Source organism: Chrysemys picta, chromosome 12 (genome assembly GCF_011386835.1).
Source record: "Chrysemys picta bellii isolate R12L10 chromosome 12, ASM1138683v2, whole genome shotgun sequence".
NCBI classification, from domain to species: domain Eukaryota; kingdom Metazoa; phylum Chordata; order Testudines; family Emydidae; genus Chrysemys; species Chrysemys picta.
The window spans coordinates 38,402,941-38,421,807 of record NC_088802.1 but is presented as its reverse complement, the minus strand read 5'-3'; the positions used below and the strand labels follow the sequence as shown (position 1 = coordinate 38,421,807).

The window sequence follows — 18,867 nt, the reverse complement described above, 5'->3', positions numbered from 1 at the left end:
GCGGCAAAGGACCCTGCTTAAAACGCTTCCATGGCAGTGCTTTAATGTCATTGCCCCTTTTGCCCTACCCCCACCCCGTCCGCCAACTGGGGGCGGGGGAGGGATGGGACAAAAAGAGCATTTGCCCTGGGGCTGTAATTTAAAAGGTTCTGGGGCTCCGTCTGCAGCTGCCGCTAGTACAGCAGCAGCCAGAGCCCCAGGTCCTTTCAATCACCGCTGGAGCCCTGGGCAGCATGGGCCAGGCAGTGTGGATGGGCTGGCTGGATGACGCTGACCCACAGCCCTGCCCCTTCCCCCCGAGGCCCCGCTCTTTCCGGGAGCCGGAGCCGGCCCCCGAACCAGTAAGTGTTGACTGTTACTTTCACCCCATATCCTTCCCATCTGCCAAGTACTCCTGCTGCCCCAGATCCTTGTTGCAGAGGGCCCCAAGCTGTGAAGAAACTATGGCACGCTCCCCCTACATTGGGCCCCAAGAGCATAAACATTTCCAAATTAAAAATAAAAGAAAAATTACGAGGATAAAAACATTGCTAAGGATGAGATTACATACCAGTAACTTTGAGGTTAAAAAAACATTAATTACATTCTGGCTTTAATGTAGGAAAGATGAAAAGAATTAAATATGCCTAGTTTAGCTAAGCTAGTCCAAAGCAAGAAGGTAAGTTTCTACAGATACTGTATCAGAAGAGTTTTCACACAAAGTAGGGAAGGATTTTTTTGTGTGTGGTGAACCAGGAATAATGGGGTTAAATTAAGAAAGGGAAAAATAGGCTGAATATCAACATGTCATCATGACAGTAAAATGTAGTCAAGTATGGAACACTCTCCCAAGGGAAGCAGTGGGAATACCATCACTTGAAATATTTAAGACTAAACAAAATACTAGAAAATAAATGGAAGGGTGCAATCCTGCACTGGCAGGGAGATGAATGGAAGATCTAAAGCAGTGGTTCTCAACCTTTTGGGGCTCATTACCCATTTGTAAATGTTTATGGCCTGTTGCAACACAGTAAACAGTGTGGGGGGTGGAGGCCCTTTCAGTCCAATCCTGCCCCCGAGGGGATTGGGTGCTGCTTGGCACTCACCCCACAGTGGGCTCCTGCAGCTTCTGTGCTGTTGGGCTGGCTGGGTTTGTCTCTCCACTCCGGACAATGCAGCCTCCGACGTTGCAGTGCCGCTCAGGTTTGTCCCTGCCCCCCTGACTGGACCAAATTTGTGTGATTGGAGTTGTGACCTGGCTCATGGGGTTGCAGTGCCACTTACTCAAATTCGGCCTATCTGGATTCCTGTCATCATGACAGCGAGGCTAAACCTGAGTGGCGCTAGACCCCAGAGGTTGCAGTGCCTTGGAGAAGGGAGGCAAGCCCAGCCAGCCCCCTGGGACAGGAGCTGCCTATGACCCTTGGAAACATTCTGGTGACTGTGATGGGGTGAACAAACCCCAGACTGGTCAACAAGGGTTTAAGGGATTATTTTGGGCCCAGCCAGTCCCGCCTCACCACACCTGAAGCAAATGCTCCATCTGGTGGAGGAATTAAAAAAATACCAGGAAACAGCTCATTTGGTGGTAGACCTGCAGTGGGAAGGTTGAAGTCTCTAACAAAACTAGTCCAAAGGGCCATCCCTGAGGAAAGGGAGGACCTATTCCAGAAACAGTCAGAGAGGGAAGTATTCCCCTCTCCCTTATATATGGACATTGGCATGGACTATTTATTTTCATGGTTTCCCCAGCAGAGGAAAGTCTTGGACTGAGTTGGGGGGAGGTTGCCCTCTCTAGAAAGTGGCCTAGAAGGGCAACCATAAGCAGCCTTGGTTGCCAGGCCACCCTGGGTCAGAGCCTGGTGGAGTTGGAGGTCCTGCACTCCCCTAACAACCACCCTTTCTCCCTCCCCTCCACTCCTGCTGGTCACGGGGTTGTGGCCCTGACTGTTCGGCCATGCTTCCTGACCAACTGCTGAGTGAAGATTGTTACACCAATCTAATTTGGAGTCCTGGGTGGAGAAACTCTGATTTAAAGGATCTTTTCCACTTCTAAATTTGGCAATTCTTAGTTGCCATAGAAAATTCTTTGTGAAATAAATTAACGAAAACAATTTCAGTAGGAAAGGAACGTTATCATTCTGCATCATTTCAGACAACATATTGCTATAGCTGCTCTGGTTAGTTCCTACTATTAGAAAAATATTCTTGTTGGAGAAATCTAATATATTATTCTGGAATAACCAGAAAGCACTGAATCCAAATATTTTTAAAAGCACAGTATTTTGCTATTATCTTGTTTCACTGACATATTTCCCTACAAACTGTTTTCCTCTACATGTGCTTTCTTTGCACTTATATTAGGAAAGAATCTAAACACACCCTAGGGAAACAAGTTGAAAGAGAACCATTTTCACATTCTGTTTGTGAAATAACACTCCAAAAGAGGAACAACTGTTGGCAATATTAACTAGACTAGCGTGGGTACCTGCCCAGTGTGGACCAAACAACCAGGAAAAGATCCAAAATTATTTGGCCTAGTCATTACATTGACAAGGGGGTGGGGGATGTGGAAAAACAGTGGCTCCCCTTTGGTCCTTATCTCCTGCTGGGCCACGATTCCCTCTCCCCTCCCTCTGCCCCACACGCAAAGCAGTGACTACTCTTTAGTTCACATTTTTTTCTGGGGTTCAGCTTTCTCCCCCATGCAGTCTGTAAAGCACAGGGCAACCCAAGCAAAAAAAAAACACACACAAAAAAACCGGGGCGGCCAGAACAGTAAAGCAATAAAAAAAAACAAAAAACTGTGGCGTGTCCGGAGCGCGGGTGCAGGGGGACCGGCTGGGGGGGAGGAGCAGGCGGGAGAGAGAGAGAAGGGAGCTGCCAGGGCTACAGCAGGGACACTGCCGCCTGCCCCGAGGGCTCCTCTCCGGTCGGCGGGGAGGGACGAGGACTGCCCTGCAGGGTGCTCTGGTTCTCCGCACCACCGCCCCCTACAGGGCCGCTGGAGCGGAACAAACAAACAAACAAACAAACAAAAAGCAGCTGTGCCGCCCTAGGATTGGGCAGAATGCCGCCTTGAACAATCTGTCACCCCAAGCACCAGCTTGCTCAGCTGGTGCCTGGAGCCGGCCCTGGGAAAGCAGCAACCCCTTCCCCCACCCACAGCACCTATCTGCCCTCCAAGTCACTGACCCCAGCATCAGTCACTATCTGCCTGCCCCAATGCAAAGCAGTTTCCCCTCCCCCTCAGCCCTTCTCTTCTGCCCCACAGCAATGATTCCCCCTCGATCCCTCTCTGCCCCCCCCAATACAAAGCCGTGGTCCCCCGGCGCTGGCGGCTCCCCCAGAACAGGCAGCCTCGCGCCCTAATCCCCAGCGCCCTCCCGGGGACTCGGATCCAGCCGGTGACTGCCTAGGCGGCTCAGGCGGTTGTCACTGCGCATGCCCAGTGACAGCAAGGGAGGAGGCTCTTGGCGCCCTAGCGGCCGGGCTGCTGCAGCTGCTTTGCTCGGCGCGCGCCCCGCCCGCCCCGGCTCGTGAGGGCCGCCGGGGAGCAGCATGGAGGCCGCGCTGAAGCGGGAGCTGGGCACCACAGTGCTGCGGCCCACGGGCCACTCGGGCGGCGGCTGTATCAGCCAGGGCCAGAGCTACGACACCGACGGGGGCCGGGTCTATGTGAAGAGCAACTCTAAGGCGGAGGTGCAGGGGGGCTGCGTTAGCAGGGGGCCCGAGGCTCCCCTGGGCTGGGTTAGCGGCGGGCCCGAGGCTCCCCTGGGCTGGGTTAGCGGCAGGCAATTGGAGTTCACTGGGGGCTTGCATACTGAGCAGGGGTTTCACTGGGAGCTTGGATGCTCCTGTAGTTCTTTTGGGTAATGGGACTAATTGGAGGGCTGTTCGTGCTAAAAATGAGCTGGCTTCACCTTTCAGGATTGGATGGAGAGAACATTGCTTAGGCTCGGGTGTAAGAGCAGGGTGACCAGATGTCCCAATTTTATAGGGACAGTCCTGATTTTTGGGTCTTTTTCTTATATAGGCTCCTATTACCCCCCACCCCCTGTCCCGATTTTTCACACTTGCTGTCTGGTCACCCTATGTAAGAGTGAGTAGTTGCACAGCTGGCTGTACCACGCAGGAGGTTGCTTAGGGGCAGCAAAATGCCTAGTAATTCCTGTGTGAAGCACCGTGCTGGGTGGATGTTTGCTAGCCTGCCTAAGGCAGTACTATTCCAAAAGCTGGTTTGGGGCATAGTTAGGCTTATGCCACATGCTTGGAGATACAGACTCCATCTTCTGGGTGGGATGGAATTTAGTATCTATCTTCATTGACCGCTAGGGTGGGTGGCAGCATCTGGTGGTCCTTGAGGTGAGCAGCTGTATCTGTATCAGGCACCTGGCAATATCAGCTAGCCATAGACTGCAGCACAGTGGTATATTTAATGTCCTTCATGATAACATGGCAATGGTAATGCTCGATACAGCTATTATTGTGCCCCATCACTTTACTACAAAGGTCTGAAATAGACTGCTTTATCCTTTCTAATGTATTGGGGATGTAATCATAGAATTATAGAACTGGAAGGGACCTCGAGAGGTCATCTAGTCCAGCCCCCTTCACTCAAGGCAGGACTAAATATTATCTAGACCATCCCTGACAGGTGTTTGACTAACCTGCTCTTAAAAATCTCCAATGATGGAGATTCCACCACCTCCATAGGCAATTTAATCCAGTGCTTAACCACTCTGACAATTAGGAAGTTTTTCCTAATGTCCAACCTAAACCACCCTTGCTGCAATTTAAGCCCATTGCTGCTTCTCCTATCCTCAGCAGTTAAGAAGAAATTTTTTTCTCCCTCCTCCTTGTAACAACCTTTTATGTACTTGAAAACTGTTATCATGTCCCCTCTCGGTCTTCTCTTTTCCAGACTAAACAAACCCAATTTTTTCAATCTTCCCTCATAGGTCATGTTTTCCAGACCTTTAATCTTTAATTTTTGTTGCTCTTCTCTGGACTTCCTCCAGTTTGTCCACATCTTTCCTGAAATGTGGCGCCCAGAACTGGACACATGCTCCAGTTGAGGCCTAATCAGTGTGGAGTAGAGTGGAAGAATTACTTCTCGTGTCTTGCTTACAATAACCCTGGATCCTGTACTAGTCAGTATTTTTGGATAATGGAGCAAGAGTATGCTTACAAATTTTGCAGATGACACTGAGCTGGGAGGAGTTGCAGGCACTTTTGAGGACAGGATTAGAATTCAAAACAACCATGACAAATTAGAGAACTGTTCTGAAATCAACAAGATGAAATTCAGTACTTCACTTAGGAAGTAAAAATCAAATGCACAACTACAAAATGGGGAATAATTGGCTAGTACTGATTAAAAGGATCTGGGGGTTATAGTGGATCACAAATTAAATACGAGTCAACAATGATGCAGATGCGAAAAAGTCTAATATCCTTCTGGGTTGTATTAACAGGAATGTCATATGTAAGATAGCTGTACTTGGCACTGGTGAGGCCTAAACTGGAGTATTGTGTCCAGTTCTGGGTGCCACACTTTAGGAAAGCTATGGACAATTTGGACAGAGTCTAGGGGAGAACAACAATTATAAAAGCTTTAGAAAACCTGATGTGTGAGGAAAGGTAAAAAAACAACATCAATTTAGTCTTGAGAAAAGACCAAAGGGTACCTGATAACAATCTTCAAATATGTTAATGGCTATTATTAAGCAGATAGATGGTGGTTGATTGTTCTCCATGTCTGTTGGTTGAAGGTTGGACAAGGAGTAATCAGCTTAATCTACAGCAAGGGAGATTTAGGTTCAATATTAGGAAAAACTTTCTAACTTCAAGGATAGTTAAGCTCTGGAATAGGCTTCCAAGGGAGGTTGTGAAATCCCAGTCTTTGAAAGCATTTAAGAACAGGCTAAACACCTGTCGTGGTGTTTGGTCCTGCCTCAGCGCAAGAGGCTGGATTAGATGATTTCTTTAGGTCCCTTCCAGTCCTACATTTCTGTGTTTCTGTGATTCTTTAGGACGTAAGTCAGTCTGTAACTGCCTGCACTTAGGAAGAAATTTCCCTTATGGAGCAGGGTTTTCCATAATTGTGTTTGATGGGGTTTCTTACATATTCTTTTGCAGTATCTGGTATAAGCCATTGTGTGAGACAGGATAGTGCATTAGATGAAACATTGGTCTTATACAGAATGTTAGTTCTATGTTTCTGTTGGAAGTGAGGAAAATTATAAGAGGAAGATATTCTAAGGGTACACTTGATTTAGGCTCTAGGTGGAAGGAGAACAATGGGCATATGCAAGAAAGCACGAACTATTTACCTGTAGTACAACAGCTGTCCACTATGTCTGTTCCCAGTCTTTCTACCCTTTCCTGCTTGGCAGTATGAGCAGCAGGGTAACAATGTCACTCAAGTATGCTGAGGTCCCAGCTGGAAAGGTGATGGAAGGGCTTGTTGTCTAGTAGTAGACTTAGAGCACCTAATAGTGATGGCAACCTAGTACTTCCATTTGGGCCTCAGTTAATACATCCAACATTCTGTTTGGCAATAATTCTTTCAGCACGTTTGGGAGTGCTTGAGAGAACTAGGAGCAGGATGGTGCTGAGTAATAAAGGAGAGGTGTTGTTTTAAACAAAAAAGTCAGAAGACCTGGATTAATTTGCTATTCAGTTGGCCACTGTTTTCTATACTTTTGCATGTGACTATAAATGCAGAGTGCTGATGAAAGCAAACTTCACCTGACTGTATTATAATGCTGTGCTGTGTATGCAGCAACGTGCTAGATCAGCAGTTGTATTATAAATGTTTGTTTTTAGTTATTTACTCTATCAAAATTTGCAACTGGCTTAAGCCTGGCATAATATTTCAGGCAGAGCTACAAATGCCTACATTGGTTAAATAAAATTGTAAGTCACAAAGTATCAAACTCCTTAATAGATAATCCAAGAATTCTTACTTGCCTCCAGTCTGGGGAGTTTGTAATCAATGCCCACTGCAGTTTGTCCTGTGACTTTAATTCCTGTATCTGGCCCCAAACTGTTCTGTTGCTATTTTATTCACTAGGCAGTTATATTTAATTAGTTTCATTAATGCTTATAACATAGACTGCAGCTTCTCTAAGAGACCTTTTGTCCAACCCTTTCTCTCTTTGAGTAGTATTTACTTATGTGATTAGTCCCATTGAAGTCAATGGAGAGTAAGTACTACTCAACATGTATGGCATTAGCAGAATAAGGACCTAAAGTTATAACTTGACGAGATTCTCACTTGAAAGAACATCACAGCTGCAGGTTAGCCACAAAGTCATTCTTTATATTTCTGCTGAGAACACAGACTTAAGGGATGGCAGCAGCTATTTTAATATTTATAGCTAGACTTTTAGGTAGACTGTTAATTTTGTGCAAAGCTACACAGAATACCAACACCTACCACCGTCCTTTTAACGTATCTATTGATTGTATCCATTTTTCTACTCGGAGGCTGCACATCACGTTAACACAGTATTTTTGTCAGCAGTATGCATGTGAACTCTGTTCCATGAATGGAGATGGAGCCTCCGATGCGTGACCCAGGCTTTGATTTAATTGTTGAGTTATTTGCCTGACCCTATAAAATGCTAGAAGCCACACTGCTTCTATAGGGGCAGGTTTATGGATAGGAACTTCTGTAATTCTGAAATTATTATAGGTCAGACTTAGCAGTGTAGGTATCACAACTCTGGACCGCAGGTATCTTGTACCTGCTCTAGCAAAAAACAAGCTATTCTCTGTTTAAAATGTTTACTTGGGGAAAGACCCTTCATTTAGCCATAAGAGCATTCAAGGGGAGTGACGCTTTTCCTTTGTATTTGACAGGCCAGAAGAATGTTTGAGGGAGAAATGGAAAGTTTGTCAGCCATCCTACAAACACAGACAGTAAAGGTGCCCAAACCCATCAAAGTTATAGACGTGCCAGGAGGCAGCACTCTATTTGTGATGGAGCATTTGGAAATGAGGAGTCTTAACAGGTAAATTCTAATTGTGTCATTGCTTATTGCTGTGACCAGAAATTTAGATTTAAGGGAAACCATTTAAATTACTTGTTTTGGGGATGAAAATCCATTTTGATATGTTGTTTTTTTCGCTAGATCTGGGACAGGAGGGGAAGCTGCACTCTGTATATGGTGCCCCTTAGTATCTCACAATACTTTTATACTGTGAATCAATCATAAACTGAAGAGAAGCTCCAGTTATTGGGAAGAGACAGGTAATAGTTATGGGGGATTCAATCATTAGAAACATAGATAGCTGGGTTTGCGATGACCGGGAGAAACATATGGTGATTTGCCTGCCTTGTGCAAAGGTTGCGGATCTCTCGAGACATCTAGGTCAGGGGTTGACAAACTTTTTGGCCTGAGGGACACATTGGGGTTCCGAAACTATATGGAGGGCCAGGTAGGGCAGGCTGTGCCTCCCCAAACAGCCTGGCCACCACCCCCTATCCACCCCCTCCCATTTCCTGCCCCCTGACTGCCCCCCTCAAAACCTCCGATCCATCCAACCCCCCTCCTGCTTCCTGTCCCCTGACTGCCCCAACCCCTATCCACACCCCTGCCCCCGACAGGCCCCCCAGGACTCCCATGCATATCAAACCACTCCCTGTCCCCTGACTGCCCCCTGGGACCCTCTGCCCCTTATTCAACCCCCCCGCTCCCTGCCCCCTTACCATGCTTCTCAGAGCACCAGGACTGGCAGCCGCGCCGCCCGACCAGAGCCAGCCACGCTGCCGCGCTGCCCGGCAGGAGCTCGCAGCCCTGCTGCCTGGAGCGCTAGCGGCACAGCGAGCTGAGGCTGCGGGGGAGGGGGGACAGCAGGGAAGAGGCCGGGGGCTGGCTAGCCTCCCCGGCCAGGAGCTCAAGGGCTGGGCCTTAGTTTGCCCACCTCTGACCTAGATAGACTTATGTGTAGTGATGGGGAGGAGCCGGTGGTCGTGATACATGTAGGTACCAATCACATGGGGAAAGATAGGAGAGAGGTCCTGGAGGCAAAATTTAGGCTGTTAGGTAAGAGATTGAAGTCCAGGACCTCCATGATAGCATTCTCTGAAATGCTTCCAGTTCCATGTGCAGGGCCAGTTACATAGGCAGAACTGGAGGGTCTCAATGCGTGGATGAGACAATGGTCTAGGGAGGAGGGATTTAGATTTATTAGGACCTGGGGAAACTTTTGGGAAAGGGGGAGCCTATACAGAAAGAATGGGCTCCACCTTAACCAAAATGGAACCAGATTGCTGGCACTTATAATTAAAAAGGTCGTAGAGCAGTTTTAAAACTAAGGGTTGGGGGAAAGCTGACAGGTGCAGAAAAGCAGGTGGTTCAGACAAACACATCCCTTAGCGGAGGATCTATTAATGGAAATTCTCTGTCGTCATAAGGAGGAGAGGATGGAAGATGATAAAATACGGGTAGGATCTGATGAGAAACAGTCTATTGAAAAAGAGTCTCATTCAATTACATCATGTAATGACAGACAGCTAAAAAGTGACAAGTTTTAAAAATGCTTATATGGAAATACTAGAAGTCTAAATAATAAGATGGGTGAACTAGAGTGCCTTGAATTAAATGAGAATTTTGATATAATAGGCATCACAGAAACTTGGTGGAATGAGGATAATCAATAGGATACAGTAATACCAGGGTACAAAATATATTGCAAGGACAGAACAGGTCATGCTGGTGGGGGAGTGGCACTATATGTGAAAGAAAGCGTAGAATCAAATGAAGTAAAAATCTTAAATGAACTAAACTGTACCATAGAATCTCTATGGATAGTAATTCCATGCTCTAATAATAAGAATATAGCAGTAGGGATATATTACCGACCACCTGACCAGGATGGTGATAGTGACTATGAAATGCTCACTGAGATTAAAGAGGCTATAAAAGCCAAAGACTCAAAACGTAATAGCAAAAAAATTTTTAAGTACATCAGAAGCAGGAAGCCTGCTTAACAACCATTGGGATCACTGGACGATTGAGCAGCTAAAGGAGCACTTTAGGCAGATAAGGCCATTGCGGAGAAAGTAATTGAATTCTTTGCATCAGTCTTCATGGCTGAGGAGTGAGAGAGATTCCCAAACCTGAGCCATTCTGTTCAGGTGACAAATCTGAGGAACTGTTCCAGATTGAGGTGTCATTAGAGGAGGTTTTGGAACAAATTGATAAACTAAACAATAAAAAGTCACCAGGATCAGATGGTATTCACCCAGGAGTTCTGAAGGAACTCAAATGTGAAATTGCAGAACTACTAACAGTAGTTTGTAACCTATCATTTAAATCAGCTTCTGCACCAAATGACTGGAGGATAGGTAATGTGACTCCAATTTTTAAAAAGGGCTCCAGAGGTGATCCTGGCAATTACAGGCTGGTAAGCCTGACTTCAGTACTGGGCAAACTGGTTGAAACTATAGTAAAGAACAAAATTGTCAGACATATAGATGAACATAATTTGTTGGGGGAAAAGTCAACATGGTTTTTGTAGAGGAAAATCATGCCTCAGGAATCTACAAGAATTCTTTGAGGGGGTCAAGAAGCATGTGGACAAGGGGGATCCAGTGGATATAGTGTACTTAGATTTTCAGAAAGCCTTTGACAAGGTCCCTCACCAAAGACACTTAAGCAAAGAAAGCTGTCATGGGATAAGAGGAAAGGTCCTCTCATGGATTGGTAACTGGTTAAAAGATAGGAAACAAAGGGTAGGAATAAATGATCAGTTTTCAGAATGGAGAGAGGTGAATAGTGGTGTCCCCCAGGGGTCTGTACTGGGACCAGTCCTATTCAACATGTTCATAAATGATGTGGAAAAAGGAGTGAACAGAGAGGTGGCAAAATTTGCAGATGATACAAAACTACTCAAGATAGTTAAGTCCCAAGCAGACCGCAAAGAGCTACAAAAGGATCTCACAAAACTGGGTGACTGGGCAACAGAATGGCAGATGAAATTCAATGTTGATAAATGCAAAGTAATGCACATTGGAAAACATAATCCCAACTATACATGTAAAATGATGGGGTCTAAATTAGCTGTTACCACTTACAAAAGGTATCTTGGAGTCATTGTGGATAGTTCTCTGCAAACATCCACTCAATGTGCAGCAGCAGTCAAAAAATGAACAGAATGGGAATCATTAAGAAAGGGATTGATAATAAGACAGAAAATATCATATTGCCTATATATAAATCCATAGTATGTCCACATCTTGAATATTGCATGCAGATGTGGTCACCCCATCTCAAAAAATATATATTGGAATTGGAAAAGGTTCAGAAAAAGTCAACAAAAATTATTAGGGGTATGGAACGGTTGCCATATGAGTAGAGATTAACAAGACTGGGAATTTTCAGCTTGGAAAATAAATGACTAAAGGGGGATATGATAGAGGTCTATAAAATCATGACTAGTGTGGAGAAAGTAAATGAGGAAGTGTTATTTAATCCTTCTCATAACAGAAGAACTAGGGGTCACTCAATGAAATTAATAGGCAGCAGGTTTAAAACAAACAGAAGTATTTTTTCACACAATGCACAGTCAACCTGTGGAACTCTTTGCCAGAGGATGTTGTGAAGGCAAAGACTATAACAGGGTTCAAAAAAGAACTAGATAAGTTCATGGAGGATAGGTCCATCAGGGGCTATTAGCCAGGATGGGCAGGGATGGTGTCCCTAGCCTCTGTTTGCCAGAAGCTGGGAATGGGTGACAAGGGATGGATCATTTGATGATTATCTGTTCTGTTCATTCCCTCTGGGGCACCTGGCATTGGCCACTGTCAGTAGACAGGATACTGGACTCGATGGACCATTGGTCTAACCCAGTATGGCTGCTGTTATGAAGATTTCAGAGTAAGAATTGTGGGAGTTAGGGAAAAGAACTATGAGATCATCTTGCCGTGTGATTTTCACCTTTGGGGGATATGAAGCACTATTTATTGTTTCTTCTATAGCACAGGAGGGGTGTACATTGCACTTCCAGATAGATAAAGTTTGTATCCTGAATATTGATAGCTTAAAATCTGAGGGTCTGATTGTCCCCTTTCCTGGAAGAAAACCCACTATGGAGGTTGTTCTCAGTTGTCACATCAGGGAGCTGAGTTGCGCCCTCTTCAGCCCTCTGGGCTTCTGCAGCTGGCTTAGAGAGCCCATCAAGTAGCAGGGCTGCAGAAATGTAATAGTGTTTGGTCGCGCTACAGATCCTCCTTGGTCTGTGCTGGGCTCAGGCGATAGAGATGCATGTCTGCTCAGTTTGCTCACTCCTCCTCTTCCCCCCTGCTGTCTTGTCGGATGCTCAGGTTCATGGGGAGCCCGCTGTGAGGTCCAGGGAATCAAAGGGATCCTGCTGCAAAGGTGGCTGAACTCCCTTTCTGTGAAAGTTGGGGAGAGATGAGCATGAATATGACCCTTGATGTACTAATTTCAGAGGTATGATCAGGCCCCGTGTTAGAACAGGAACAACGAGAAGAGATGACCATGCACTGGATTCAGGGAGATGATGTGGCAGGTGAAGACTAAGAGAGTGAACATAAGGTAACTTGGGAGGCTAGTATCTTGAGTATTACATGGTAGGCTTCTATCTTGTGGGAGGAGTTGCAAAATTTTCTAGAGAATATGAGCTTGTACTTGGAAAAAGTCTAAGAATGGAGGGTTAGGATGAGAGGGCAGGGGAGACGGATATGAGCTCAGAAGTCAAGAGGAGCAAATTCATATGGAGTTTTAAGCAGAAGGATAACTTTCAATTCTGTTTGGAGATAGATAGGAAGCCAGTGAAGGTGCTACAGGAGATTTGGTCTTGTTTCCTGGAGGGTGAGAGCAGTCTAGCTTTAGCATTCTGGTCTCTGATGTTGAGAGCAGAGGTCTCGGAGAGCCTTAAAATTGCAATAAATGAGGCATGAAATGATGAAAAGAATAGACACTTTAGCAGAGGTAGAGCCCAGGAAAGAGTAAATCCAACTTATCCCCTGCCTCTAGAATGTATCTGGAGGTACAAAAACTAATAGGCTGTATGATGCATGATCTTCTCATAGGCTGATTATTAAATGTACAGGCCTCATGTAGAGCTAATACATAGCAGAAATGTTGTATTGCAGTAATTACTTTGTATTAGGGTTTCTCTCACTTTCATTTCAATGTCACATTGTGAGAAATAGCCATTGTGTCCTAATAAATGCAATTTTCAGAACTTGTTGGTCTTAAGCTTTTTCCCCTCCTCAAGAGGATGTCTTTGCTCCAGATAGAGCATGTGGAAAAGTTCTCAGCAAATGTACATGAGTAATTCCCTGCATATCAAGATGTGAATTCACTGCTTACTATATGATTCAGTGATGCTAAAATAACTTATTTTGGTTTCTTAGGCATTCAGCAAAGCTTGGAACGCAGTTGGCTGATCTCCACCTTCACAACCAGAAACTTGGAGAGAAGTTGAAGAAAGAGGGGAACACTGTTGGTATAGTACATAGTTGTCTGTAAATTTAATGACATTAAGCTAGTTAACAGATAACCTGTAAAACAGGCAGTTGCTAAAATGACCTTGTTATTTCAGGAACATGTATTTGGCTCCAATAACACTGTCATGCAAATAAACTTGGAACAAATTCCTTTTTGTATTTGAAACAAGATTCACAAATAGCAAAAAGCTCTTTATGTCTTTCATGGGCAAAATATTTCTTAGACTTGCTGTCCCCACTATTTATTCCAGATCATTACTTACAAAAGCTTTGTTTCAGAGGTGATATATCACCAGATGGTGTGATTAAGATTAAAACTTAAACATTTCAATCTTGTCCTAAAGTTAACTGAAGGCAGTTTAATAAAGATACTGCAGGGTAAGCTGTCTGCTACCAGCAAACTACTATATCTCCATCTGATTTAAAGCCTACCTACACTGCAAATACTTATAATCTTCGTAATCTATGTTTTTATTTTTTTGGTTTGCAAGGTAAAAGTGAGGGGCAAACAGACATCCAGTTTGTGGATCGATTTGGCTTTCATACAGTCACCTGTTGTGGCTATCTCCCACAAGTAGGTTCTGCTTAAGTCTTGGAACTTATTTAACCTATTGGCATTTCTGTTGTTTTACGTTCTTAGGGATTTAAATGTAACACTTTAAGATTTTGCTATACATTTTTCTAATTGTGGAAGAGCAAATGTTTGGATTGTAAGAGATGAGTTTTTGCTTTGTTTTGGAAAACACAAAGGGCCAAGATTATTCTAGATGTAACTCCATTGATTTCAGTGGAGTTACACTAGGAATTAATATGTTCCAGATAGCTTGGAAAGCAAAAGCCCAAGACAGGGTTTGGTGCTACAGGGTTTGGGTACCTGTGATATCTCTGCTGTTGCTTTTATTCAATGAATGAGATTTTAAAGAAGACTTGAATCTTTCCTGAACACTGGTTAGAATAGACAACTGAAATAGTAACACCTTGCACTAGACAGACATCAAGGGTATGTCTACACTACCCACCGGATCGGCGGGTAGTGATCGATCTATCGAGGATCGATTTATCGCCTCTAGTGTAGACGCGATAAATCGATCCCTGATCGCTCTGCTGTCAACTCCGGAACTCCACCATGGCGAGAGGCGGAAGCGGAGTGACGGGGGAGTGGCAGCCCTCGATCCCGCTCCGTGAGGTCGTGAAGTAAGTGATTCTAAGTCGATCTAAGATACGTATTCTCGTAGCTGAAGTTGCGTATCTTAGATCGACACCCCCCCCCCCCCCCCCAAGTGTAGACCAGGCCTAGGCACAAATTGTTTTATTTCCTCAAAGGCTATATTTAAAAAATGCTACCCTGTCTTATCTTGTGTGTCCAATGCCTAACCTCTGCTCCTGCTTTTCCAGGTGAATGACTGGCAGAATGACTGGGTAACTTTCTATGCCAGGCAGCGAATCCAGCCCCAGATGGATATGGTTGAAAAGAATTCAGGAGACAGGGAGGCAAGAGAACTTTGGGCACAGCTTCAGGTAGAAGAGCTCCCTGTGACTCTTAATTTATTGATAGCTAGGTGTGGGTTAGTTGGTTTTTCTTTTAATAAAGAAATTAGCTCCAACCTTCTGTTGGAATGTTTTAGGATTTTGTGAGTTAGGAACATATATTCCCAAAGACCTACAACACCCTTTATGTGGAGGTAGAATGGCTTCATGCAGTGTCCCCCAATGCTACACTCTAAAGCAAATCCGTATAGACTAGCTCTTTGGGTAGTGCTTTGCATTGCCAGTCAAGAGATCTTAGTTCAAGTTCACAATTCCTATTCTCTGGACTGGGAGTGGTACGTGCTTACTGCCTGAAACACACATAGGGGAATGCCATGGGTTACTCAAGAGCATCACCATTTCATGTAAGAGTTGCATTCAACTTTTTGAGTGGATGCACTTTTAGCTATTTTCTCACTATTTTGTGGAACATCAGAATGGTCATACTGGGTCAGATCAAAGGTCCATCTAGCCCAGTATCCTGTCTTCCAACAGTGGCCAATGCCAGGTGCCCCAGAGAGAATGAACAGAACAGGTAATCCTCAAGTGATCCATCCCCTGTCACCCATTCCCAGCTTCTGGCAAACAGAGGCTAGGGACACCATCCTCTACTCATGGATAATAGGAGGTTTCTTACCCCTTCTTCCAGTGGAGCAGTATCTTTGAATTTGTTTGCAACTGGCTAAATTTGGCGTATTGAGTGAATTTTTAACTTTGGACTTTATAACACTGAAAAGCAGTTATGACACATACTGTAGTTAGGAAGAAATGACAAAAATACAAGATGGAATCTTTAACTGAGACATTCCCCAGTATTGCAGGCTTGGGGATGGGATATACAATTGGATGACTATGGTCTTCAATCACTAGTCTCTATGATTCTGTAAAAATAGAAACCATGTTGATCCCCCTCTAAAGTTTTTTATTTTAAATGTCAAAAGGCACCAGTCTGTTTTGATTGGCAGTTAACCAGCTAATTTTTAAGAATGTTGAATTCATATTTTGTAACCTTTATGTGTGTGTATATGCTTACTCTGGTGATTTCAACATCTGCTGTCTAAAGTAACTCACACCCCACCATTCTTCATCTTGAGGCATTTCACTGGTAACTCTTGCTTTCTTTTCCCTCCTCAGCTGAAGATACCCAGTTTGTTCTGTGACATGGAGATCGTTCCTGCTCTCCTTCATGGGGATCTGTGGGGAGGAAATGTAGCCGAGGATGACTCTGGCCCCGTTATTTTTGACCCTGCCTCCTTCTATGGTCATTCAGAATATGAACTTGCGATAGCCGGGATGTTTGGTGGCTTCAGCAACTCTTTTTACTCTGCTTACCACAGTAAAATTCCCAAAGGTCCAGGGTTTGAGAAACGACTCAAACTGTACCAACTTTTCCACTATATGAACCACTGGAACCATTTTGGATCAGGGTACAGAGGGTCTTCTCTAAACATCATGAGAAACCTGGTAAAATGACTTCACCCTCAAGCAGAGTATCTCACCCCCCACTTAGGAAAACCCACACTTGATGGTGAGGCAATTACAATAATATTAAAACAGATACTTGACCCTCTCCCTCTTTGCACAGCTAAAGATCCAGAATCAGAGAGTCCTGCTGAATCCCAACTGTGGCATTTTCCATCCCTTTAAGATATAGTCATTTGTTGCAGGAATAATTTATTAGTTTGCTATCCAAGGTGGTGCTAATTCCAGAGTTACATGAAAGAACTTGCAGGGTCAGGGTGTTGTACAATTCTGTTTGGGCAGATTGAATCAGAGAAGAAAACTCTTGAGTGTAAATAACTTGGAAGAGGTCCTATGACCGAGACCAACTGTGCCACATATTGTTAAGTATTTGCACTTGCACATTGACTCAAAAATCAACACGAAAAGCTTGGTGAAATGGAAGGATGGCCTTTCCTCACATACCAATGCAAATGGCTGAAGGAGTTGCTCATTGAGACTTTTCTTTCTGGTTGCTTGTTTGGGCAAATTCTTTTCAGCCATGCATTTCTAGGTACAGCTACCAAAGCAATAGCATGTTCACATGAAATCCAGAAAGGAATAAAAAGTGATCAGGGCTACCATGAACAATTTTAATATGGTTCAAATGGGTGGAGTCCTCTGCCCATCCTATTGCATAGTACTGTGTACAGACTTCTCAAATGTTTCATGTTTTGTGTGACACCATGTGTTTGGGTTTTGTTGTCTGTCCCATGTCTGCTAGTGAACCAGCTTCTAGCTAGAGCGTATTTAGAACTGATACCATCCTGCTTTTTGAATGGAGCTGTTTGATAGGGTTTCCTGTCCTGCTGGATGTCTTCAGGCAGGGCTAGCTGCATGTACACTTCCTCTGGGGAGGTACTGCTGACTGGCACACACAACTGACTATCATTTTTGTGGTTGCCATCTCCCACAGGTAAAGAGAGGGCAGTTCAGTGCCATTAGATCGGTGGGTAGTTTCCACATAATTTGTCCAGAATTCACACTGCAGGCACCATGATGTCTCTTTTTGTATTTCCGAGAGCCCCACAAACTGCACTACTTAGCTGTTGGCACTCGGCATTCAAGACCAAGGGAAGTCAAACGTGGACTGTTGGTGCATGTAAGAGCATCTCACCACTTAATATCTGTGTCACTAAAATTTCTTCAAAGAATTAATGCAGGAAAACATTAGGTTGCAGGATAGTAGCTGTTCCATGTGTGCTTGCAGGACAGTAACACTAAAACAATAGCTCTGCTGTCTAGTTGTGGGCTTCTAGTGATGTTTTGACGAAAGGACACCAGGTAGGTGAGAGAGATGCATGATTCCTTACGTGCATGTTAAGTATATGGGAGTGATTTTTATTGAACTAAAATGTTTTTCACTGGATTTAAGTTGGTACTCTGATTTGCTGAATTTCTCTAACTGCTGGTTTTGCTGTGAGTACTGATACGAATTTTGGTGTCTACCAAATATATTTGCTGAATATTTCTCCTCCCCTAATCCTAATAGTAGTTTCACTGGCTGTTAATTGTTGGCTGAAAAAAAAAAAAATAAACCCAACCTTGCTTGGCAGCATAGGTTTTTAACTCATCTCCTGCTGTTTAAATAAAATATTAGTTTCCTAATTGATTATTGTTGTCTGTCTCTTGTCTGTATGAATAGCTTGCGGCTTACTTTCATGACTGGGAAGCTGCTCTAAACTCCTGGAAAATAGGTAGGTCCTATATCAGGGGTAGGCAACCTATGGCACATGTGCCAAAGGCAGCACGTGAGCTGATTTTCAGTGGTACTCTCACTGCCCGGGTCCTGGCCACCGATCCGGGGGGCTCTGCATTTTAATTTAATTTTAAATGAAGCTTCTTAAACATTTTAAAAACCTTGTTTACTTTATATACCACAATAGTTATAGAAAGAGACCTTCTAAAAACACTAAAATGTATTACAAGCAGGAACGCTACCAGCTTTTCTGCTGCCCTAGGCAGCGGAAGGTCCCGCCCCGAAATGCCACCCCCCACAGAGGCGGCGGAAGGTCTCGCTGCTGAAATACCGCCGCGGTCGCCACCCCCCAAATTGTAGTGCCCTAGGCAACCACCTAGGTTGCTGAATGGGTTGCGCCGACCCTGATTACAGGCACGCGAAACCTTAGAGTGAATAAATGAAGCCTCGGCACACCACTTCTGAAAGGGTGCCAACCCCTGTCCTATATCCTTCCCAATAAAAACCCAGTGTGATGGTTCTTGGGGCACCCAGGACAGTGAGTTATTGTGTTACCTCCTTTCTTCAGCATTGAGGTAGTCTTGCATGTGCCAAGGTAGGTGTCAGCTTCCTAACACCACCAGCTCTGTCATTCAGGCCCTTTCCTGTGGGCCTTGCCTTGCAGGTTAGCAAG

The 18,867-nt window shown here is 44.6% G+C and overlaps 1 protein-coding gene across 1 annotated transcript; it reads left to right on the top strand.

Moving 5' to 3' along the window:
• The first annotated feature begins 3,429 nt into the window (after positions 1-3,429).
• On the top strand, positions 3,430-18,107 carry FN3KRP (fructosamine 3 kinase related protein). The gene is made up of 6 exons (XM_005297596.5): positions 3,430-3,681; positions 7,849-8,000; positions 13,376-13,467; positions 13,960-14,042; positions 14,864-14,986; positions 16,130-18,107. Exons 1-6 carry the CDS (start codon positions 3,541-3,543, stop codon positions 16,466-16,468), a joined length of 930 nt encoding a protein of 309 aa, XP_005297653.2. The 5' UTR covers positions 3,430-3,540; the 3' UTR covers positions 16,469-18,107.
• Positions 18,108-18,867: the final 760 nt, after the last annotated feature.

Bases quoted from the DNA above. Each gene is read 5' to 3' on its own strand.
- FN3KRP (XM_005297596.5), top strand. From the start codon at position 3,541: ATGGAGGCCGCGCTGAAGCGGGAGCTGGGCACCACAGTGCTGCGGCCC. The intron at 14,043-14,863 runs GTAGGTTCTGCT...CTGCTTTTCCAG, and splicing joins GTTGTGGCTATCTCCCACAA to GTGAATGACTGGCAGAATGA. The intron at 14,987-16,129 runs GTAGAAGAGCTC...TTCCCTCCTCAG, and splicing joins AACTTTGGGCACAGCTTCAG to CTGAAGATACCCAGTTTGTT.